At 48.7% G+C, this 25,740-nt stretch overlaps 1 protein-coding gene across 1 annotated transcript; it reads left to right on the top strand.

Moving 5' to 3' along the window:
• The first annotated feature begins 16,148 nt into the window (after positions 1-16,148).
• On the top strand, positions 16,149-16,959 carry LOC128889562 (uncharacterized). The gene is made up of 2 exons (XM_054147285.1): positions 16,149-16,437; positions 16,643-16,959. Exons 1-2 carry the CDS (start codon positions 16,215-16,217, stop codon positions 16,957-16,959), a joined length of 540 nt encoding a protein of 179 aa, XP_054003260.1. The 5' UTR covers positions 16,149-16,214.
• Positions 16,960-25,740: the final 8,781 nt, after the last annotated feature.

Here is a 25,740-nt window from a genome sequence, read left to right as displayed (position 1 = left end):
CGGGGGAAAGAGATCGCGAGGGAGAACTCGTGGCGAACAGAGAGGGTGATACGCGTAGAAAGAGAAGAGTGGATATCTCGGAGAGAGATAGCACGAGAGGGAGAGGTACGATCAAAACGGCCCCTCTCTTGTAACTTTCTTCAAGTCCTTTGGTGGACGGCGTACCAGGACGCCCCCACAGTGGTGCGAGGTGTGGAAACATTGAATCGCGCACGGCTGGAGGAGCTTCGAAGTTGACGGACCGACACCTCGATCGAACACCGTCGATCCGATGGTCCCTCTTCCCGCCAATCGCGAACCCGCTACTCCATCGATTATTCCGAAACGTGGTGTCAACCGTCGAGGGTTGAAGACGTTTAGTCGACGAATCTACGAGAGAATTTGCAGAGTTCCAAGACGAATCATTTATCCGGATCAAGATGAACACGTTAACGTTTGGCTGACCTGTCGAAGTTTTGAAATTCAGCGACGATTCCGAGGTCCACGCGAAGTAGCTGTTCACACCGTCACCGTTATGGGCGGAACCAAGCGGAACCACGCTTCCTGCACAGAACAAAACTTCCCTCCTCCACTCGGTTAAATTGGACTTTGGGCAAAGTCGCTGCTTCTCGTTTATATTCCTGGGTCGGTTATAAATCAACGCGCTCGCCCATCGAGCTTAACGAAGCGCGTGGGCGTGTGAAACGGATCGAACGGAAGGCCATTGAATTTTTGTATAAATTTCTCTGTCCCGCGCAGGATATGACCGATGACTGTTCGATGGCGGAAACGCGATATCCTGACGCGTTGCGTCCTATCTTTTCTTGTCGATGTTCGACAACCGTCGCTATAAAATTCATCAAACTTCCACGCGTTAACGTTTCCGTGCTTCGTCTTCATAAGTCCCTCGCGAGACTCGCGAAGTATAATTAATTAACTCTTAACGTATTCACGGAAACATTAGCCTCCTTTTACCCCAAACTCGAAGCGCATATTCGTTACGCGTCAAGCTGTTTAAGTGTGTAGAATATTAAAGCGTCTCGGAAGCTATTTAACGATAGCAGATGAAAACTCGAGCGCACGCATCCTGTCCAGCAGGTTCAACGGTCGTGCCATAAAAAGGTACTCGCAACACCTCGTTTCGTACTCGCCTCAGCCGAATAGTTATGCACCCCTTTTGCCCAGCCCGACCAGCCTGCAACAGTTCTAATAGCCGCGCGTCTATCCTCGCCGTTCGTTGCACTTGCTGAAACAGCTGTGACACCTGTTCCCGGCTGGTGGCGTAAGGTGCACCGTTCCCTCCCAGAGTGTCCCGCACAATTCGATCGCGTTTCCCGACCCTGCAATATCCGTCCAGTATAGATCATCCGTCCCGGGTTAATAGCACCTCGATCCGTTTCTTTTCCCTCTTTCTCGCGGTTCCTCTCTCTCTCTCTCTCGCTCTCTCTCTCTCTCTAACTTCATTTGCGAGTCGACGCTGGGAACTGACGGCGTCTGAAACAATGCATTCGAGACGAATGGATGAAACATATGAAAGACCAAGGCTCGATAAAACCTTTTGCCAATACTTTTGAGAACAAGGAACATTTTTTAGATGTTACAATAGGTTAAGACTTTGAGGCGATTATAATCCAGTCTGTCACGACACCCCACTGTGCAATCACAAAATAGCAGACTGATATCGTCATCGATCATGAGACCAGTTGCGAGAATAATGTAAAATCGACCGGTTCGAATAGAGCGTCGTGATCCAAACGCGCGGGAAACACATGGCCGAAAACGGCGTGGGGAGAAATGTGGATCAGCTGGTATTCGTCGACGATATCAAGAACGCGTGCACGTTCGACCGTTGAACGCCCTTCACCCTTCGCGAAGGTGAGCACATGGCCCGGGCGACGAAGGGCTCCTCGAAGACACGCACGCTCCTCCTTCGCCGGTGTTCTTATTAACGGCATACATTATTACGGGGGTAGTAGTAACGGCCGCGTCAACGGTCCCGGGCACCTGACGCCTTGTAACGAGTAGGGCCTTGCCAGGGGCGGGGCCCTTTCTCATCGCTTTTCGTCACGATCGTCTGCACGTTTCGAACAAGTCCGGTAGCCGCGGCCTTTTTTGTCGCGGCTGATACAACATGTTGATAACGGAGCTCTCGATCGCCGACGAATAGTTAATTAGGACCGTTTAAACGTACCGAGCTCGCCAATCGGGAATCTTTATGGACTAACCATCAGGGTGGTTGTTGTAACATGTCTTTAGAATCTCCTGTACAAATCGATGACGATTCTATTGTTTTCAAGGACTTGGAATAAGAAGTAACCCCAATCTCTCGCGGAAATCAGACTGCACAATTCATCCGAATCCCGACAAAGTGCGAATCTCCCATCGTTTTAACCGAGTAATGGATCAAATCAACACACGCGAACGGCAAATTAACCTGTTAGGTACACCTGTTAAGCGGCGCATCGCGAGGGTAATTCGCAGGGAAGGCAATTCCGTTTCGAAGAAGAAGGATAGAGGCTCCGAAGAGATTCTGCCTGGAGGATTGAAATAACACCCGAGGCGAAAGAAGCAGGCGTGAATTGGCACTCGAGAGGACGAGGGGCCCTGGGCGAGGTGAGGATACAGCGGTCGATTCAGTCATCGTGAAAAAATCGTCACAAGGGTGGGCAACGTGTCGTTTCGCCCCTCGAAAGCGGTAATAAAGACCTCAGCGGTGACTGCGAGCCTCGAATCAATCAAAAACCTCGATCGTCTTATCTAGATTGATTGCTACTCTTGCACCTGAGATGAGAGATATTCTGTTCACGAAAAGGGGCGCAAACGACGAACGACGCACCCTGTGAACGTCGATCGCGATCGTGATGGTTAGACGACTCGGGACGCGCTTCGAGAAATAGAAAATAGAAAATGGAAGAACTAGGTGGAGTGAAAGCAGGCCGTCTCGTTCGCGACGGGATACCATGCCGGGTTTAACTAACGAGGCCCATTTTTCTTGCAGTTTGCCAATTCAAAAACCTAATTACAGGGATACATAATTCACAAGTTGTTATACCGTCTACTACGCAAGTCGAAAAACTGCTACTTTCAGTCAGTTTGTTGAAGACGAAGAGGTAGTAAGTTGCAAATTAAAAAGCTGAATATCTCTGAAACTACTAGTTTCCAGACACGCGCGTAACGAAGCTCCTGTTTCGCCTGGCGCGTTCTATCATCCTTACACTTTATACCCGTAGTTTTACATCCTGTATGCTATCGACGTAACCAACGTTAAGCACCGAAGGTAGATACTTAACTCGATGTTCGCGTGCGGGTGATAACACGCGGGAGCGGTGTCGAATTACGTGAAAATCCCCGATCGCAGATTAACGGAAAATGGATCGCCTTGGTTCGGTCCGAGCTAGTCGAGATACCTATCATCGGCCAGAAAAACGATGCCAGAGTAAACGTCGATGTAATCGTAGGTCAGCAAACGCAGCACCGCCGGCAGGTGCATCTTCTTTCAGCCCCGCCGGACGTAGGGTAGGTAATGTCTTTCGGGCCCTCTCTGTTTCCAACCCGCTTCCCCCTTTTTTCTCTTCCTTCTAACATACCGTGCCGTTCATTACGTTTACCGCCGCGCGAGAACCTTATCCCGGAATCTGGTCTCTCTCTTCGAGCCGCGGGGTTTATTAATTATACCTGTTTCACGGCGTAAGTTGGTCAGCCACGATAATTGACCACAGAATAATTGGCCAAGAATATGTAAACTTCATCGAGGCAACGCGTTTAATTGAGACGCCAGCGTCGATTTTCGTGCCATATCGGTTCCACGTTAAATTTCGATGGCTTTCCCACCCTTGCGAAAAAGGAAACCGTCGAATCCTAGATTCTTCTTTGTTCTCGAAACAGGTGAATGTGTGACAAAAAAAATCGTTAAAATTCTTCGATAGACGATAAGGTGACGCGTCGTGGGCGACCCGTCGCAACGAGAAAACTATTTTTTTGGAGAAGGAACTCGCCGGAACGCATCGGTAGCGCGCGCGGGTTCCTTTTATGCTTTCATCCGACGGCACGCTACTTATCGTTTCAACGCCTTCATTGGTATCTTTCGGCACCGGATTACGCAGCCGCTGGCAACATCCCATCTTCATCGCGCTGTTGAATGTAATGAGAAAATAACACGAAATTACACACCCAGGCCGAGCGTGCCCCGACCGGTCTGCCACGTTTGGTCGTCGATTCGAACCGCCACAAAGACGTCGAAGGAGGAAGTTGAGGAAGGTCGATGGGTCCTGCGGCGAACTCCATTCCATTCCCTGTCATTAGCAGCTATATGTGTACGCGTGCGTGGGCAAACTGCATTAAATTCGAGCTCCATTTTGAATCGGTGATCCCGTCGAGAACGCAGCCTCCGGGATTATGAGTTGTTATCGAACGATCCGGGTCTACTTGAACATCTTACTCGGATGTTTCTATCTTCTTTAGCGACCGAAGGCCTAGAGGTCATCTCTGAACTAACTGCTTCGGCATAAATGTAACCTAAGCATTGACTTCTAGAGCTTTTACTCCAAATTCTGGTATTACCGTGCGTTGCATCTGAACGAATACATCGAATACTATCTTCAGTGGCGAAATGCTTTTGTAAGCATTCGCGTCGGTGGAAAGGGCCGACAGGCCCGTTTGTCGCGTGGCTGGACCGCGAATAGTCGCGAGAATTGCGAGAGGGTTCGCGACCCGATCGAGCTTAGTCGGTGACCGTCGCGACGCGGCTTCGTTAGCCTCCTCCGGGTCGCGGTGGTGGGGTCATTCGACTGTCCCAGCCGCGGAGCGCGGAGAAACGCTGGAGGGGCCCAGAACGTCGTCGGAGAGAGAGGGAAGAGGGCCCGGAGGGGCCAGAGAGCTACGGCGGACACAGCCGTGGGTGATTACGTCGCCTGTCGGCGCGGAACTGTCTCCTCCTACCCGCGGCGCCCACCGTGCTCCGATTGGCCAGACTCCCTGCCGAGGAAACGTAGCTCTCTCTCCTCTCCTCTCCTCTCCTCTCCTCTCCTCTAAGCCTGATTCTCCGTCTCGCTTTTTCGAATCAGTCCCCCCTCGATCATTTTTCTTTTTTCACTCGCTGACGCACCGTGCTCGTCGCTCTCCCGTTCCGGCTGTGGGTGTCCTCTGCTCTCCCCCCGACGGGAGCGGTTTTTCTGCTTTCTTTCCGGCGTCGTTTCGTTCACCTTGGCTCCCTTTCGTCAGCGGTACGCGCCGTTTCGCCGGACCCCGGTGCCATGGCCGCCCTTCGCTTCCGCTTCGTGGTGGTTCGCCAGTTTGGCCAGGGGCCCAGTCGTTCCAGACCAACGAACGTTCTTTGCTCCGAATTTTCACGTGGTAACGGACCAAACACGTTTACCCAGGTAAAATAAAGATGGCTATCGATATAGGTAGACGATCCATTCGTTAGATACTGACTCTCGCTACCGAGTGTCGACACAGAGCGTACTCCAAATCGCAGTACGCGGACGAAATGGAGCCGCCATTTTCAGAAATTTTCAGCTAAAAGCGAGCAGTTCCAGTCTTTCTAGTTGGACGCAACCTCTTAAATCCCCGTCGCGACCCCAAAACGAAACGAGGAGATTGGAGATGTTCCACGTGAAATTGCCTCCGGTCCGCGATTCGCGTGCTCCTGTTACAGCACACGCACGCGTCCCCGGTGGATTTATCGGGTCGCATCGCGACTCTTTTGCACGCGATACCGCGGAATAGGCACCGCATGCGAACAGAATTTCACTCCCGTAACGAAGTGAAAATTGCGCACTCGCGAGCGCCTCCGTTTCTGTATAAATGATAGCTCGCCGTTAGAAGCATCACCCTACTTTCGTTTCAGGCGGAAGCGAATAAACTCGACCCGCAGTCCCCGCAAGAACGAACCGCGTTTGTATTTTTTCGCGACGCTCTGGAAAACCATTCGAATCGCGCGAAATTCTCTCCGACGTTTACGTAACGAGACATACAAGACTGTCGACCTGCGCCTACGAACGCTAAATAATTTATTTTCAAGTAATCCTACATTTTTAGGGAAGATTACTTAATGATACAACAAAGAACATGTACTTACACATTGGAGTATTATCCCAACACCTCGAAAGGCTAAAAACTTTCTCAGTGGTCGTAAAGTTTCATCAACGGTGAAATTAACTACGCTTTAAACGGTGCTTCCAGTAGTTCGACTAGTTTTCTCTGACGCGTTTTAATCGCATCTGAATAATTTCTCGGTACGACGACGGATAGATCGCGGGATTTTTTCCGTCTCGGTTGAAGCGACTTCGTTTGTAATCTCGACGACTTCGGGACGCAATCGACGGTGTTTTCATCGATTTCGTCAAGCGTTAAACGCTTTCTTGGTCAAGTGACCGTGACACGGCTCGCTCTTCGAGCAGGTCCGTCCATGCTCGCGAGAAGATCGCTCTACCCGGAGCGATTCCTCTTCTCGTGGCGATCCAGATCGAACGACTCTCCCACGGCGAGAGGACTTAGCGAATTGTAATTCTTCTAACGGGTGATGACCGCGACAAACCGGTAAACAACGATGCAAAACCGACCGGTTATGGTTGTACCGAGAAATCGACTGTCCGTGTTATTACCGAGCAGGAAGAAAATTACTTAAGTTTGGACGAAGAGAAGCCTGCCGAAGAAATTTGTTCGCAAATGGATTACTCTGCTGGGAGAGAAAAGTTCATCGAGGTTAAGTAGTTTGAGATTTTAGCCTGTTAAGTCGATACCAATGTATGTATCACGGTAACGTGCTTAATCCTTGAGGGTTGATTGATGATGCGATGATCGGAGACCATCCGCGACAGTTGTGGACGATCGAATCTAACGTTTTATTACGTAAGCCTCGCGGCGACTGAAACTATCACAGTAAGAATGCATCAGGGGATCGGAGCAGGAGATAAAGAGCGAGCTCGAATCGATCGAATACTCTCCTTCCAACGGACCGATCCCTTCGTCGGCACGCTTCCGAAAAGCCTCGCACCTGGTCGCACCTGTCTACCGATACAATCATTCGCAAGACGTACCAATGATGTTGTCAGCGATTTTAACGCCAGAGATATATTTATTTAGCGACGTTTGCGATGCCTCGGTTGAATTAGAAGATTTCAACGACTCGAGGGACACTCCGTTTTGTGGAGATCGAGCAGATGTCCGATGTTTTTTCGAGATAATCGTTTTAAACGCGACAAAACCTGCTCACGTAACATCGAATTGTGATTACTTTAGGTGGTACCGTTCGATCGATCAATCGATCGGGTGGATATCGTAATTTCTATTCTCAAATACGTATAATAGCTCCTAATTACAGTACTTAGTACTTCGATAGCTCCGAGCTACGATTAATTCAACCTACCGGGTTTTATCGAGTCATCGAGCAAGCTTTCCAAGGACTGGTCTCACCGTGCAGACAACACCGGTTCTCGTTCCATCGTTGAAGCGATCTGGGAGTTCCTCGTGCTACTGGGCTTACCATTTCGGAGACCACCTGAAACCACCAAGCCCCAGACTTGACAGTCGATCCTGAAACTCAAAAATATTGGTCGAAGGAGTGCATCGTGGAAAAAGGACTGTCCGCAGGTGGCAATAAGAGATGATACCGGCGTTTCCAGTGGCACGGAGTGTCGGCGAGACGACAAAGGCTGACGCGAGGTGTCGGTCGCACCTGTCTCGCGTCGCGCTTCGCTTCGAGCGAACCTCTTTAGTTTCGTGGGCAGAGGCGCGAGCGCCGAGGGTTGCGGTCTCTGGACCGTGACGGAGCCGCTTTTCGCGCGTACTTCTAGGTAAACGTCGTCAGCATCGTGATTCTACTCTGCGAAGGAGAGCGATCGATTGCGTGGGTTCGATCCTTCTCGTCGACTCCAATGTCGAGGAACGATACCGATAGTTACCTAAGTTAAGGATACATTTACTTCCTCGAAAGTGTAATTCGTATCCTTCTTTCATTACCTTAAAATCCTCGGCTCTCCATCCGCTGAATGGCTTCTCCATTTCGTGAGAGGACTTCTCTCAGCGATCGCTCGGCCAGTGTCTCTATTTCACCATGAAATTAGTTTGAAATCTCACGGCACCATTGTCTGTTCATCCAGAAAACCATTCGAGAGCACACGGCAATTAAAGTACCCTAGAACAAACGAACGGTCTCGAGTCAGATTTATTCTGAAAATAAGTTGAAAATTGTGGGAGTGGATCGCACTTATTTCGAGGACGCGATCGAGCCGCGCGATCACAGATACGGAAACGAGAAGCTCGGCTTGATCTCGCACGTTCATTCAATACGTTTCTTCTCTTATGAATGAGCTCGGAGATCTGTCATTACCATAGTCACGACCCACGGCGACATCGCACGTCCTCTCGTACCGTTATTCTCGCTACCTTGCCACCGGCTAAACGGCTTCCCGATGTAAATTGCCCGGCTGCAAATTGCATAATCATCTTTAACGGATCGCCTTCGATCGCGGTGAAACATTCCACACACCCGTGGACCTCGCGATTCGCTGTAAAAAATCTCCTCGCGAAAATTACAATGTTTGCGTCCGCGCGAAAGTTATTTTGCATCTCTCATCTAAACAACGAGTAAAACCTCGGGAATATTGAATTCAATATTTACCTTGTACTCGAGTCTTTTGAGCTCGAAAGATGGGCCCTACAAAGAACCCATAAAGTAACCTAAGCCCTTCCAGCGCTGAAAACCTCCACCCCCGCGGTAAACCGCTTTGTACTCGTGCTTTGTCGATCGGATTGTTTAACGACAGAGAAGAGACGTCGGTTCAACAGGTGTTTCGAGCCGGTAATCGATCGCCGTGTCTCGCTTCTGTTTCCCCGATCGGCGAACCGCGTAAAAAGAGTGGAGTGAATCGGTGTTCGATAATTAAAGCGACGATCAAAGGAATCGCGTTCTCGTCCGTGAAAGGATCGATAGGCCAGCACGATTGAACGATCTTGTGTCACAGGATCTTTCGTGAACTTCACGGTCACCGTGTGCCTCGTCATAAGATCAACCGAGCCGAGCAAAAAGGAAATTTGTACGTTGTCACGCTTCACGGGTATCGTTGCTAATGAATTTTGCTCATACATTTCTCGTCCCAACGTACAAGAAAAAATAATAATCCTGGCTACCAGGTACGGTGGTTCCGCGTGTATTCGATCGTCGTGCGATCTTCCACGATTATGTCATCTCTTTTTACAAACGTAACGCGAAAGCCTCGCGTTTAGTGACTGCAAATTGCGAGCTTCGAACGTTATGTTGGATCGTTGGACGGGAAGGAAGTCCCCGTTGCAAAAAGCAGCCGAAATGCATCGACCGAGAAAAAAGGACCGCGTGAGGGGAGAGGTGGGATGCTGATCGAATCACGAATCACGCGGGGAGACCAAAAGCGATTTCAGGTGTGAGACGCTCGCCTCGGATTCTCGTCGGGCGAAGATAATAATTCGAGGCGCTACTAGGAGCTGGCGTAATGTCGGTATTAGCATTCTCTCGCATGTGTATTATTTACACGTGCAGACGAGGCACGGCTTGCGGTCGTGGCTCGGTAATCGCCACCACCGAGACTTCGGGATAGATTAAATTGGGACAGGTAGCTGCGAGGTGAAGCGAAGAGTATCGGAGTCACGTGCGGCCCCCGCGCGACCGGAAACACGGTATAAAGGATCTCGAGATCCCAAAGGCCGTCCGCAGCCAACCTCCTCTCGTGGCTTCTTCGATATACACGGGGCACAGTAGGACCAAACGAGTAAATAAGTCGAACATTAGGTTCCCTCGCAAACATCTGTTTAAGTCGCTACAAAAATCCAACAGAAATATTGCTAATATAATAGCGGTGATTGTCAGACAATCCCTGCTACCATCGTAATTTTCATCGTGAAAGGGTTAATAAATCCTTAAATATCGTCGAGGCTTTGGTAGAGACCGGAAACGGCGGTATTTACTTTGAGGTCGTCCAAGGGACTTCCGCAAGAAGCTCTTTCAATAATTTCTTTGGAATCCGGTTAATTTTTCCGCCGTCGGAGAAACACTCGGGTCGTTCCAGCGTCCACGTAATCCCGTGGCTGGGCTTCTTCCTGTGCTCATCGGAATCGGGCGTCCTCGCCTTTCATCTCGCCACTTTCTTGCGTGCATTCCGCTGTGCGCGAGTACGCCGCGATCGACAAAACCGATCCTAGGATGCCGGTCTGCCCCGCCAATGGCATACCAGCGTGACTCGTCCTGTCAGGTGTTCTTAAAAAATTATTGAAAACCGACACGATGGATAAGCGTGACTAAAACGGGTTGTTACCGTGCGACTACTAAGTCACGAAATTTCAACGCTAGGCGGTCCAAGGATTTACTAAAAATTCGCGGAGCCAGTTGAGGGACTCTTGCTTTCTGTTGGTAAAACGTATCGCAAACTGCAAACGCGACGTTTGTATCGTCCGTGTCGCGCCGGCGCCCTTATCAATCGGGTTTGTATTATAAATTAAGAGAAAGTATACCGCAGCCTTCTGCAGGGCCGCTGCACTGGCGGTACACCAAGAACCTCTGCGAATCAGAGCTGAACTATCGGACTGTATCAATGCTTGGAGAACTCCGAGTAGACACAGATAACTCACACTGGACAGTGTCCGTGTCAACGTGCGCTCCTTCGCGACTCTAAAACGTTGAAATTCGGGCCTGGTTAGAAGTCTAAACGAAAGAATATTCGACTCGTAAATGAAACTAAAAAGGAGAAGAGTAATTAAAAACGATGATATCAAAAGCTACGTAAATGCTCGAGTTCAGAGAGCATAATAAATATTCGAGTTACCTCGAGATTTCGACACTTCGACAGATCGATTCCTAATAAATCATTACACAAGCGGAAAGGAGAAAGACACATTCGGAGAGCCATCGACAGTGGTCGATAGCCTCGATTATTCGCGGGAGATCTCGACGATCATCCGTGCAAGCCTCGTTTGCGGAACCATCGAGCGAACGGTGAACCATGACGCTATATTAATTCGAGTCGAAACGCGGGAACGGTTGGCGTCCCGGCAATTTGTGTTCAGGCTCGTCGATCGATATCGCCGCTTGTTTTTAACAATGGGTATTAATATCGATCAGTCGTAAAGACAGTGCGCGACCGTGTTCGGCCGCGCTTGATAAAGCCGCTGAATTATCGCCTTTACGACACCTTAATGCTTGTCGCAGCTACTTTATTGCCGTTGCCTCTCTCTCGTTTCGCAGTCCAACATTCGCGTCGCTATCACGCGGAGAAGGAATGGTTACGGACCGTTTAATTTTATTTTAGTGAAAAATAACGTGCTTCCGTTCGACGTGTCCCTACTAGAAATAGACAAACTTTTTATTCAAGAGAGACGAACTTTTTATTCGTTACTCTTTGAATAAAAATAGAAACTTATTATTTGTTTCAAAGCTATACGTTGGCTTTTTGTCATCTATAATAGGATTACAGTTTCGTTCATCCCTGTGTCGAGTACAATGAACGAAGAAAATTGATGTTTCTCTCCCTGTCCACGAGATCTTGAAGAATTTTTGGGAGAAGGGACGAAGCAAGGATCCAGAGGATCGTTCTTTTTTTTCGATCGGTCGCTTCCTTCGTTTTCGTTGTTTCCGGGTCGAGCAAAAACCGCGGGGTAATAACTCGGTGTCCGCCCCCCTTGACGTAGAGCAGTGAAAGCTAGGCGTGGAACAAGAGGCGTGACAAATCGTAGAATTAGGTCGATCAATGTACGGTCTGCGTAAGTGCGTCGAACACAGGCGCGAAATTGCAGTGTCGCTGAACACAGACACGGCGTTGCGTCTCCTGGTTGTCTTGCATCTTGTCCCTCTGCCAATCGTACGCGCGTGTGGATGCAGGGAACCGTGTCCGTGCCCTGTCTATGGAGCAGCAAGTTACCGTCGGTGATTAATCCCCGTGCACACAGCCGTAATTCGCCCCTGAATTGCCTCGTAAACGGACCAGCCGGCTGGATTAAATAAGAGCTTTTCAATGCGGCTTCTGGTCTTATCTGTTCGACTCCCGCGTTATTAGCCCTGACATAAATTGATGTATGTATACGCGTCCTCGCATCGACTGGTTTCTGCGGCTGTTATTTTTCGCCGTTCGATTTCCTTCTATTTTTTTTTCCATTTTCTTTTTTGCACAGCCGAGTGTTGCGGTTTCTTCGATTACTACGAGAAGGAAGTCGACGGCAACTCGAGTTCGGTACACTTCCATCGATATCACCGAGTGTCTCTTTCATTGCGTAACAGCGTTACACTGTTCGTTAACAGTGGCGTCGATCCTTTAAAAGAATCATTGAAGCTGCTTACTCCAAGTAACGCTTACTAATAGTTATAGCTAACGTTGTTAACGTCAGGTGTATCATTTGTCGAACGAGGCGCTACTTTAGGGACGCTACTTCACCCTGAAAATGCATTTCAACTGCGACCAAGCGATAGTCTGGCACGAGCGGCGCATTGTGGTGGACGTCATAGACAAAGCCGGATTATTTTTCACGGTTGCAAGGGAAGCGAGCAGTGGCATTGTGCAGGTACCTGGTAACAGGAACTAGTAACAATGGTTGTACTTTTTGCCTTCGTTCTTCGTGTTACACTGGTTTGACTAGACTCCTAAGAGAGTCTATACGCGAGATGAAGGATGGCCGTGGACGGTGCAACCGTCGGATTAAGCAAATTTACGTGACTTTGTCGTTTGTTTCTTGCATCTATTAGATAGCGTTTAGAAATCATTTGATCGAGAGAAAAATCTTCCGAGAATCCGGTTCTTTGCCACGTAGGTACATTTCGATCCGATCCGATTACTGTTTTTGTTCGTTGCTGAAAAAATACAGACGAACAAGAAGCAGTACCTAACGGAGTATTTGATCTTTTTTAACGAGAATAAACGGAGAGTGTATTTACTTTTTAACGACTCACTCGTGTACTGTTAAGTAACCGTTCTTACGCGCGTCTCTTTCTTTGTACAAAAACTGTATCGGCTATATCTTTACCTTCTTTATCTGTCGATTTCAGTTGACGTTGACGTTAATGGAATGTAAATTAATGGATCTAGTTGTACCTCGCGTACATTGCGAGCACCGATCGACGAGAATCCGTACGATTAATCTTGTTTCGCGGGAGAACTAAGATTTCTGTGTCTAGGAAATCATACCTGCTTTCGATTCACTGCGAGCCAGGTAAAAAAAAGTCGAGTGACTCAGCTCCGCAAAGAGAAATCAGGCGACAAATCGATCGACGGGCTTAATCCTACGGTAACGTACACCCGCCTCGAGAAACTGTTTTCTGTGCTGCGATGCTAATTGCGAGAGCTGTTTTCTGTATTACAATCGAGTTTATGGATGCTCTCTTCGGTCTACATCCTGCATTAATTACGACAAACTACACGTTTTCGCTGCAATTTATAACAGAAACTCGCCACGCATCCCCACAGTTGCGTAACTCTAACGAAGAACGAGCAAAAGATCGTAGATTCGAGTAATGTTTACAAATTTAGTCGAACACGTTCCCGACGTGTTGGCTCGCGGGCGCAAACCTGATTCTTCCCGCCGAGCTGCGACCACTCCGGTGGGCAGAAGGAAACAATTTTATACATTTTACGCCTTGCTTTTTTTCTCGAGAAGAAGATTAAGGAGTTTTTTTGTTGTAAATAGTCGGAACGATCGGGACCCATGCCGAATTTCGACCGCACTCGACGAAAGCCCGTTTCTGGTACCTCTGAAACGTTGCGCGTTCTAATGCCTCCCTTTCACTTCGAAATCTCTCTATATCGTTACGTAATATATTGTATAACCGGTTATTCAACGAGCATAAATTATGAATATTAATCGTTGATGCCTCATTTACGAAATTAAATTGCGCGCCAATATGATCGTCTTGCGATTACGCGTGCTACCCGAGCAGCTAGATTGCTGTTTACACCGTACATAGCTGTTTCACCGATAAATACGAATCTCCCTAAAGGATCCTTCGATCGAAATTTGTTTAAATAAAAGTCAGGCCACGGCCAAGGGCGAGGGATCGAAAGCGTCGAACCGGTCGCATTCCTTGAGGGACGCGATTTCCGGGTCTACGGCGCACCCGACGAACTCGTCGCGCGAAACCAATGAAAAACGAGAAAAACAAAAGATGAAAAGAGGTGGTAAAAGAAAGAGGAATGAGAAAATCGACGCGCGGATAGCTGGATACACAGCTGGGGTCAAGCTTGGCCGAGAAAAAGAATGGCAGCGTTTAAACGGAGCTTAAAGTCATCGCGGACGTAATCGGCCCTGTCGATCTTCGGTGGCCCTCTTCGGTGCCATAATCCCGAGCAAAGAACGGCGTTCTCCTCCATTCAGCGGGTCCTCGGGCCGGTTGGCATTGATCATTGTGTCTCACGCGATCGGCTCATAATAGGCCACGTCGTTTCCATCGTTCCCCGTTGCTGATACGAGAATAAAGAGTCGATCGCTTGGCCCGGGCTCGTTTCTCGCCCTCCTCGTTCGTCCCGTCTCGCTTCTACACGCTTTGTGATCCACCGATCCTGCGATCGTTGAATCGTCGGCCGGCGTGCGGACGTGGAACGCACAGACTCTCCACAACGTGTTTCCTCGTCATCTCGTGGTTGCAACGTGGACCGGAGGTGTCCGATAAGATCGTGATCGATGGGTACGCGGGATCGATATTTTGTCTGTCTTCTGTCGGTGGATTTGTCGGCCGAAACGCCTGGACAGCGCGCGTTTTCGGACAACGGGCAATCTTCGGCGCCTCGACGAAAGGTAATCTTGGCTGAATTGTCTTGCCTCGATTGATACTGCGGGCAGGTTGAATGCAAGGTCCCTCGGATCGGTGCAACGGAAAGTATTCCGAAATAAAAACCTGCTGTTTTCACTATCTTTTGAATAAAGTGCATCGACTAGGCGTGGGTTTGCGCAATGGCTCCTCGATGGGCGATTTCAAGTCCGCCGGCTCAGCCTGGAGAATGGAAAACGCGGGGTGCGCACCGTCCGATTAGCGTCGCTGTCGCAACTAGTCCGAGGGCTGAATCTAGGAAAGGCCGCACGCAAAAGGAGACGCTGCAGGATGTCGGGATAATACACATTATAGGCCGGCCATTATTGCGCAGAAGCGCTTTGCCTCTTTCTACGTGCGCAACGCGAGCCGGAAGGCTGACTCCCGCGTGTCTGCTTTTCCTGCATGAATGAAATGTAATTTAAGCTTACTCAAGTACCCGTATTTCCATTCATCCCACGTTAACGTGCACGGGACTCCTACGTGCGTCTGTCCGAACGCGCGACGCGTCCCCCATGGGTACGCGTCGTTGCCAACCCATGGACGCTGACTCTTGGTGTCTGTTCTTTGTTTCGTTGACGAGGTCGTCTTCCATCATTTTCTTTCTCATAAGGTCCTGAGTTATCGAGAATATCGTTTCAAAGTCACCAAAGTGAATTCTTCGTTAAATTGCAACGACGGCTTCGAGTATAAAAATATAGTTGAGGTCGTTTTCACGTTAAAGCCGAACTTTAGTAACCGAATATCTGGAAATGTGTGGTATCGTCGGTGAAAGTGTGCGTCCTTTGCGAAACACGAATTGTGGAAACCTCTGCAGGCTTTAATCGCGAGCCATCGGACGGCTGTTTGAATGAGGGAGTGTGGTACAGGGGACAGGAAGGGGGTAAAAATCGGTGAAGAGGAATCATGGCTGGATGCACTCCCTCCCTATGTTCACGCACTTTTACCGCCGGCCAGGATCGGCGTTGCTTCTGCACTTTTCGAGGGGGAACGGACGACCTGTTGAGCCACGTTGTCCTACCAAGAAGAATCGCGTCAACCATCGTTCACGGTGCTCGTTCGATATACTCTGGAAACACGGGCGTGTCTCGATCAGTTTTGCTTGATTAATCGACACGAAACTTTGGATGACCTCCTCGATTACAGTTCCTTTTTCATTTTTAATTCGTATAGCTGAATCGACCGACGTCCTCGGAAAAATATTTCATCTTGCTGCAAGGTTTTCGTTTCGAAACAACGCTAGCAGCGTTTACACTTTCACGTTACACCAATTTTCCTCGGTGGAGGAGGAACGCTCCCGCCTCAGTGGCTGGTACGTCGAAACGTGAAAATCAAAGTGACCCGCGAAACAATATACTTTCTTGCGCCGCGTCACGCTGCTCCACTTTCCCTTCTGTCTTTTCCTTTTAATGACACGCATCAGGATCGCTCGTAACGATCGGTGCCGGCCGCACGACAAATTGCATTTTGCATAATGTCTCCGCACAATGCCACCGATCCAGGGACTAACGGTCGTATAAAAAGCGACGATCGGTTGACTCGCGACCGCCAGTTTCGCCCGATGGAACGCTCGAGGATGGCAAAGCTCGCGACGATCGCGATCGTCCTCCTAGCTTTCAGCGTCTCGCGATCGCAGGGAAACCACCACCCGAACGATTCGTGGAGATCCGTCGAAAGGAGAGCGCAAGCAACGACAGGTGAACCAAACATTCCGTTAGAGACACCGCGAAATTCTCGGTAAACCAAGTATCGATACTTTGCACTCGAGAAGAGGCAAAAAAACTCTAAGCTCTCTCCTTACTGTTTCAATTTTTCATTTACCGACCTCTAGATCATTTCTGTTGACTGGTTTACCGACAAACACTTTTAACATCTACTTCAAAGAGCTTTTCGATGTTTCAGGTGAGGCGGACAAGGCCATCGGCAGGATTTTTCGAAGTATCGCGAGCGGAACGTCGAACGAGAAGGACGACGAGCAGCTGGTGGCCCTCATCAAAGAGGAAATCGTTCGTACGGCGCAAAGCATCAAAACGCCGACAGGTTCGATCGATGCAGCAGCCAAGAGGGCTCAAAGGCTGGTCACCGAATTGACGAACGCCTACACTACCGTCATTTACAAGTCGAAGACCACCGAGGAGGCCAAATCGAACTTCGCGCGTTTCCAGAACACCGTGCAGAAGATCGTAAACTTCATAAAGAATGGGCAGTTTGTGACTTAAATTGTAATCGTGATCGAACGCGAGGGCTGACGCGACTCGTAGAGTCAAGATTAAAATCTTATTACTCTGGATGACAATTCTACAAGATTATTCTTTGTACTATTGCTCTAACGTATTATAAATGTATAATTTGCAACGTTAACGATGGTTGTTTCTAAATTCGCGTGGCGAGAGCCCACAAAATGTTATCTACTTGTACCTATCGAGAGTACGTTTTTAAAGAAACCACTCGAGCGTGTCTCGAGTACCTCGCTATTTTTGTTCCATAAAATATACTTCGAAATGTAACCACTCTCCGATTATTTGCGAGCGTTACCTAACTCCGATCAAACAATCGCGAGAAACGCGCGAATTTACAAAGTTCGCCAGAGTCGTCGACCGCAGTCGATCGTTGGATACACGTTTCATTTTTGTCGTTAGCGAGCACGGCAACAAAACGTATGAGTCAGGCAGACGATCCATTGTAAAAGCGGTACGGGCTCATAATCTGGCGATGTAGGATCTCCAGGCCGAGCTGACCGGAACTGCGCCTATGCTCTCTCGCCGGAAGTGCCGCTGCCACATGTAGTAATATAAATTATAATGCCCTTACGGTTTTTCCTTTCGCGGATTTGCATTTAAAACGCCGGAATGGCCATTGTCGTCGGAATCGGCGCGCACGATTTTCATGGAAATAAGAAAACCGCGGGCCTGGCCCCGACTTCTGTCGTCCCCCACGGTCGCGGTTTTCGTGCGGACGATATAAACACAGGGGCAGAAGGGTGAAGAGGGAAGGGCGAGGTTGAGGGAGGAGGGATGCGAGTTGATTTCCATCGAATCGTGCCAAGGCTAATCGGAGATCAAATCTGGAAACGGCTCGCTTTCACCGGCTCGGACAATGGACTCCGAAGCTTTTCTAAACCTTGTTTCTTTTTTTTTTACCAGTTTTATTCTCTCGCGAAGAGGATCGTGTGCGTCGCGGATGCGTGAGATATACCGGAGTTTCCTTAATTAGGAGATATTCTAATTGCGAAAACGCGAACGTGCAAGAGGGTAATTAAGAATTCGCAGTTTCTAAGACCCGATGGAAATCCCTTCTCTCGTTTCTCGCCTGATTTCTAACCAACTTCTCGCCGTTATCCCTACGTTAGGGTTTCCTGCGAGACTCGAAGAAGTCAAATTTTACATGAAACGTAAGATCAACGAGAGTTCGTTTAAAGTTTGCCATCGTACCTGCCGTCCAAACGATTCTCTCCGGCATCCTTCGATTTTCCGAGGATTTCTAAGAGGCTGCACGGACTCCGAGGCACCAAGGACATCCTCGGGGAACGTCGTGCCTCCTCCGAAGTTACGACGGAACGGCGGCGTCCGTGGATTTTATATGGGAAACTGATTCGACCACGAAGCGGAGGATAATATAACACCGGGGGCATTTTGTTTTGTTGCACAAGAGGATAATAAACATCGTTCGGGCCTGCTACCGTGCCGACTAGATAGCTACGACGATGAAACAATGCGGCATTGTCCCAGCAGCCTCAACCGCCAAAGCACAGCCGAACCCAAGCACCGTGTTAAGTCATGAACGGCGTTACACACGAGCTTAGAAACGTCGAGGCTGCGCTGGATAACCTGACCCTCGAAAGTATGGTCTCCCTGGTGGATTCAATTCCGAGGAAACGGAGGAACGACTTCGCGTGTACTCCTCGCTTCGAGTATCTGTTGCGAATCTGTAAATCAAAGTTTAGCGTTAGATTCTATTCGTCGAGAATGAAATACAAACTAACAAGGAAAACGAGGCATCGTTTATGATTGGGAACTATAAATTTGATAATTAATATTTTTTTCCTTCGTCGCATCTAGGTTCGAACGCACCATTGTTAGGACGCAATGATTAAAAACGATAAGGCAGCCGAAACCGAACGTACCCCACAGTAAAACTATTAAATCTAGCCACGGGACCGAAAGAAGCAGGAGCAGCAACATTCCGCAGGGCATAACTTAAGCGAGACCTGAGCTCACGAAGAGAAGAGACGGGTCACGACGCCATGTGTGCGGCCTACCAACCACACCCACCACCTATTTATTTATGTCTACCTCACGGCTTTTTGTTCGTACCATCGAGCTTTCATTGCGCCGTTCCGCCGCGAACAATCGAGGCGCCGCCGGCCTTACCGGAAAAATCTCTTCCCAAAGGAATCGTCCTTCGAGCCTCTATGTTTCGAATTATTTCTAAAGGGAGAGAAGCGGAAGCAAGCAGAAGAACGAGTAAAATGCATTATCTTCGATCATCGCACGCTAACGCAACGAACCTCAAATATCAATACGAGAGAAGACCCTAAGACTACCCACGCCTACACAATTTCGCGTGTTTGATGTCCGCACGAAAATCAACGCGTCCGTAAAAATGCATCGCGCGTGTCCGTCGAAATCGTGAGGACGATGTGGGCCGGATAAGTTTCGAACGAAACGCGCTACCAGCTTTTATAGGCAGAAAGGCGGAAGCCACTGCCACGGTATCTCTGCCTGATACCATTCGTCGACGATCTGAATCCCTTTCGTCCTCGCCAAGCTGCTCGCTGGTCTTTATCTTCGTGGGAACAGTTTGGTCCACTTTGGCCCGGAGTAAAAGCAACGGCCCTCCTCGAGAAGCGCGATCGACGAAATTCTGATTCATCGCGCGAACAATTCTTCGTTGCGAGTAATATCGAGCTAATGGCTGGGAACTTGTAACGAAGAGCTCTGCCGGAATCCATTCTCGTCCAACGAGGAAATCAACGCGAAGGTTAAACCAATTAAAGAAATGTGAATTTTGAAGAGGAGACACCGGTAGCCAGAGGCGGACCAAGAACTCGCTGATTAATCTAACGCGTGGAAGGATGGCCACGAAAAAAGAAAAACGCGGTTGACCCATGCGATAGCGTTTAATTATCGCTCACCATAGAATTTGCTCTCCTGGATACCGTTAGAGGCGGTACTCGATGTACGCACAAATATAACACGCCTCGTGATACGTAACAAACCGTTAATAACAAGTTACCGAAGTGTTTAAAGCTACAACACTCGCTACATTGTAATATCATCGTTACACCGGACCGTACACCCTCCAGCATCATGGTTGCAGTTGCCTTGATCTATACGATGCCATTAATAAGACTTTGGCTCGCAATTTTATGCAATATAGTAGACTCTACCGCCCCGGCAAATCGCTTGATTTATTTTTCCACCGAGGAAACCGTGAATTACGTTATTAATATTAATTATTAGGCTAAAAGTGTAACAAGAAATTGTTTTGTAGTCCACAACGAGAACCACCAACACCCCTAATCTTCGTCAATTAATCTTCCCGTGCCTTTAATTCACCAATTACGGAAAATTTTCATCACGCACGGTAATTACAATCCCGCTTGGTAATTAAATCCAATAAAATCTTATCAATGCCGTTAAATCATCCCCGTTTGAAAAAAGAGTATACGAAGCAATAAAAAAAAATCACATCCTTATCTGAGATCAACCGACACACCGCTGCCACGAGATAAGGAGAACTTTACAACTCGAATGGTTAAGTAAAGTAAATAAAAAAGAAATAACGTGAAAAATAAATAAAAGAAAGTTGTCGATCGAAGCAACGCTCGTTTGAAATCTCCAAACCGGAACAAGAAGTAGGGAGAGAAAAAGACGACGAAACAATGATCGGCAGAAGGAAAGATTAAAACTGCCTATGGTAACGCGACAGAGTTACGATCGTATAACGAAGGCCTACCGCCGTGCACACGCGCATTTTTTCTTTTTTCCCTTCCCTCGTTCTCCTCCAGCCATCGCCTCGATTAATTCGCGCTGACGCGCGAGCACACGCTCGCGTCCTTATATCGCGGCTCGATCGCCGCGGAGGAGGCGGCAGCGCTTTTTAAATAACTATAATGAGGGCAATTATCGTGTGCGCCGGCAAGCAGAGTGTGACGAGTCGTTGTTATACATTGCGGCACGGAGGATGATCGCTCGAGCTAGATGAAGGAACTGCGCGCAGAACGTACCAAGAGGAGGAGGAGGGTTAGCCCGTAGCAAAAGGTAGGGGATTTCTTCGGGAGAGAGGGATTATTAGAAGGGAAGTGAGGCTCGAAGAGGACGAAGAAGAAAAAGCTGTTCTCTAACTAGATGAAAATGAGAAGCAGTGGATGCGATGTGGGGGTGAGGAGGGTGTAGTCAGAGGTAACGAGTGAAGAGAAGAGAGAGGCAATTGCGGGACCAATGATCGAATATCACGAAATGGAAGGAGAAGGTGGAGAAGAGAAGCTTGACCGTGAAAAATGGACGACGAGATTAACTCTTCCGCGTGTTCATCTAATCAACCTCGAATTTACATTTAAAATTGACCGAGGACTGGTGCAAGGGGTGCAGAAACTAACGAAAACGGAAACTAATGGCGTCTCGGAGGAATCCAGCGGCGGATCAACGATCAAAATGGTTGCTAAGAGAATGAGGACCGACGGATCGAATAATGAGAGATAAAAAAATATTAGAAAGAGCGGAACAAAGGCGACGGGGCAGAGAGGAGGAAGTGGAGGAGAGAGGAGAGACAGGCAGCGCGTGGCAGGCCTCTCCCTCTTACGACCCTCTCCTCCTCCGGCAACTAATGCCTCCGTCCGTGCAACCACCTCCGCCGGCCGAGGCTTTAACTACTTTCTTATTCGCTCGTTTCAGGCCGGCCTTACCGGGCCCGTGCATAATGCCCCAGCGCTCCTTACGCATGCTGAACGCCAAACGCACCCCTTCCTCCGCGTCTCTTCTCGCGCCATCTTCCTCCTCCTCCTCCTCCTTCGCCTCCACCTCCGCCTCCCCGGAAGCCTGTACATCGAGAGGAACTGCGGGTCAGAGACTGCGAGGCATATTCGACGCAGACTCGTGGCTCGTGCCTAGATCCATTGGCGTCCGACTCCAGCGAATTCGGCTGGCTGAACATCATTCGACGAACATTTTACATTGCGAAAATTCGTGCATCTCTGGCATGAATTTGGCCCCTGTGACGTCGTCAGGTTTCAGAATAGTAGAATGCGAATCCACAGGGTTGCTGAAGGCGATAGCGACGTTCCAAGATAAGCCTCCTCGAGAGGATACCTTGTCGTAGCTACTCTGCGTTATCCTACTTGTCTCGGCAGTGCCCTGTTAATTAACACCATTCGATATTTATCGGATACAGATGAAATTCCTCGCGATCAAAAAAATATAAAAAAATAGAAATATTTGAAAAATGTGGAGCAGAGGGATGCACGAGACTGGTGTCTGACTGACCGGCTTTATTCGGGCGACGCCGATGCGCTAATATAACAAGAAACGTGGCGGCTGTTGCGCCGAGCGTACGGGAGCGAAGTAGCCTAGCTTATGGTCCGGTGGTGCCCGAGGAGCATAACAGCTCGCGGAGCATAACGCCACGAGCCATCATATCCTCCTTCCAGAAACCCTCTCCGGAGGTGTTCTCCTCCTCCCCCGTCCTCCTCCGTTCCAGTAACAGCTCCCCCTCGACGCCGCGACGGAGCACGAGTCTTTCTGAGTGTACGCGTCACGCGTGTCCACTTCGTGGCACGATCTTCTCGGGGTGTACGGTCACAAGCGTCTCCTCGTCGCACCAGCTCTACGAACTGGAAAGACAAGCATCTACAACAATTCCACAAATGTTACACAATTTATTTATTTTGACAAGTGTTCCTAGTTTGTCTCCTCTTTAGGTAGACAACCGAATTTCATGGCCCCTGAAGACATGCCCGTTACATACCATAGCAACGCTCGACAGAGGCGACGTTAGGGTTGCTCAGGAAACTCGATGAAGAAATCCACTGTTAGTCGATAGGGTGAACCTAAGGGAACAGGAAGGCGAGGAGAGAAAGGACAGAAACGGATTGCATGCACACGGACGCGATGCTTATGGGACGGGATTGCATGTGTGTCGATGGCGAACGTTCGAGCGCGTGCACGTACGTTTATGCACAGGTATTGCTGGCTTCCGCGAACTAGATCGGCCGAGCAGATATTAGGAGAGCTTCTGCCCCGTTGCCATTGCGGCAAGTGCTGGTCATTGTCCACTAGCGGACGCAGGAAGTCGACGACGCCCGGCGGCGAGGATGCAGAAACGGAGAGAAACAGATTTTTCGGTAGGATAATCGCAGAGACAGTACGAGGCATGCAGATCATCCTGGCGATCGTGATCAGGTCCTGTCATCGAGTGAGACGTTCGAGCCTCAGATATCTCGAGCGTACAAACAGCTTTTGTTGCTCTTAACTTCAACATCGCGTTACATCCATTTGTTTAAACGGTCGAGTACCGATTGCCACGGTGAGAGGCGTCTTGCCATTCACGGTTATTTAATTCTTTCTAGTGAATTTACGGTGCTGTTGCGACAAATAATCGCTGTCCAACGTAGGCAGGAAGCTGACGAGGAGGTTGGCCACGAAGAGATTTTCGGTACGATAATCGTAGGGAAACTACGGACGCTCATTGTGACAATGGACTCACGAGGCAACGCGATAATTACACCGGTAATAACACGGTGAAATAGAAAGAAGAGCTCGCTATCTTCTTCCTGACGCCGACTGTCAACTATACTGCTCTACTGACCGGTGAAATTAATTTATTTCCGGCTGTCCATCGCGTCCGTTTCTTTGAAAAAAAATCTATCCAAGAGTCAAAATAAACGTCCACTTGAATTAGACGTAGGAGATTATTAAACTGTCGACCAGATGAACTGTGAACTCCGTTGATTGTTTTCAACTGTTTTTGTTCGTTTCTATCGCCAAACAAAGAAGACGTTACAGGAGAAAGAAATCGAGGGGGAGGACAAAACGAGGAGGGTAAAAGTAAGCGAACGAGTGGATCCAAATAGAAGTTGGAAGGAGAACGATCGTCAGGGCGGCACCTGACCGGAAAGCGTCACAGTCACCGCATTCAGCCTCGTTCTTTCCTTTCCCTTCACCTCGGGCTTTGCCTCTTTCGCCAACCTTCTTCCTCCTCCGCCGCCATCTCCTTCGCTCAAGGGTTGTTGCTCGTCCCTTCTGCCGCGCAAACCGACAACCAGAGAATCCTGTCGCTCGTAGAAGCACGATAAAAGTACCTGTAAAATTCGTACATTTTTTAAACTAATCGTGATGGTACAAAATTTTCCTTAGCGCAGCGAAAAAGGTTCTTAAACTCTATCGCGTTATCAATGAAGATCGATGATCCAAGGAAATAATTACATCTATTTAATCGCTGTTTAATAAGTTTGTTTCCAGAGAAGAACGCCGAAGAGATCATCGATATGCGCGTTCTAGCCTGATCACGCAACAAACGTCAATCTATAAAAGTGTATGACGGTAGCCGAAAGGTGGCTTTGCAAAGGAAGGAGACGAAGAACAAGAGAAGCGAGCGAGAAAAGGATGGAACGAATAGGTAAGGACACATAATAGCAGGATGTTACAACGCCCGTGTCCGGTACATAAGTATCTGGTTTCATAAATGAAAGTGTCTTCATTCATAGATACATATTTCCATACAATTGCCGCTATTGGTTCGTATCTTATGATATCGCCATTATGTGTGGCCTGGCGCATTACATATGTACATAGCACCATTATATACAAATTCCTAGTAATGCGGAGCTACTGCTGTATTCATGATAAAGTTGTTTCGATATTGTGATATTACGGGGCCATTTGCGTTTCCCTGCATGGAAAGAGAGGAAAAGCGTGGACGTCATGTTTCCTCGTTAAACAACTATCTTTTCTAAGTTTGTTGCTAACTCTTCGAAATAGGGGTCTCCGTGTATTTTTAAATCTACCTATATTCGGAAAATGCGAAGCAAAGAAACTCGATGCTTTTTTACGAGGCAAAACAGAACATTTCCTTTAACGTTGAGCAACGATTCTTCGGTTCGAAATGGAAAGTAATCGAAGTAGAAATAATTGAAGAGCATCGCGCGTGCTGGCACGAAGGGGCCCGCGCGACGGAGGATTCCTGTTACGCGTTCCCTCGTTACATCGAATAAATCTACCTCGATGACGCCACCGCGCACGATGGACGCGCCCTGTGCGCTAGGTAGGAAGTCATCCTTCCTAGCATCCAGAGTCCACACAGGAAATCTCAGACGCACCCACCGAAACAAGCCCGCCCCCTCCGTCGGAGTCGATTTAATGTTTCGTTTCCTCTACGACGATAAGGGGCTACAATTTTATAGAACCAGCCGCCGCCCCGCGCACCAACTCCACGAAAATAAAGGAAAGACGGTACGTTCGCTTCGCAATTAGCCCCTCGTCGTCTATCCGCCATCCTGACGGATGGGGAGAGACGGACCGACAAACAGGACGATCAAATATCGTCTCATGCAATTATACAAACGTAAGTTACACGGAAAGTACGACGGGAAAGCTCCGAACAAAGGTAGCAAAAGTATTAATTAGCAACCGCGGGTAACGATAAATTGAAATAACAGACAACGTTGCAAATACTCGTGACCCGTCTATGTAACATTTTTTTAAGATCAAGATGTACCGCGCTAGACGAAGGTTACAGCAATCTCCTTAGCGTGCTATACGAGAAACTACTCGATAACATGCGTCTAATTGCGTCGAATCTCGACAGGAAAATCCGCGTGTTCGCGAGGCGCGCATCTGTCGAGAAGTCTCGTTAAGGTGGCCTTCTCTCGCGGTGAACCGCGCCGAGAATAGACGACGGAAAGGCACATAATACCCAGGCATGATAGTAAATTTGATAAAATAATACCTTTCTCGGGGTTGCATATTCATTTTTCCGGAGGGTCCTCCCCACGGTACCCGGTG

This window comes from Hylaeus anthracinus, unplaced genomic scaffold (assembly GCF_026225885.1).
Source record: "Hylaeus anthracinus isolate JK02 unplaced genomic scaffold, UHH_iyHylAnth1.0_haploid 11997, whole genome shotgun sequence".
Taxonomy (NCBI): Eukaryota; Metazoa; Arthropoda; class Insecta; order Hymenoptera; family Colletidae; genus Hylaeus; species Hylaeus anthracinus.
This window is presented reverse-complemented; position numbering and strand designations above follow the sequence as displayed.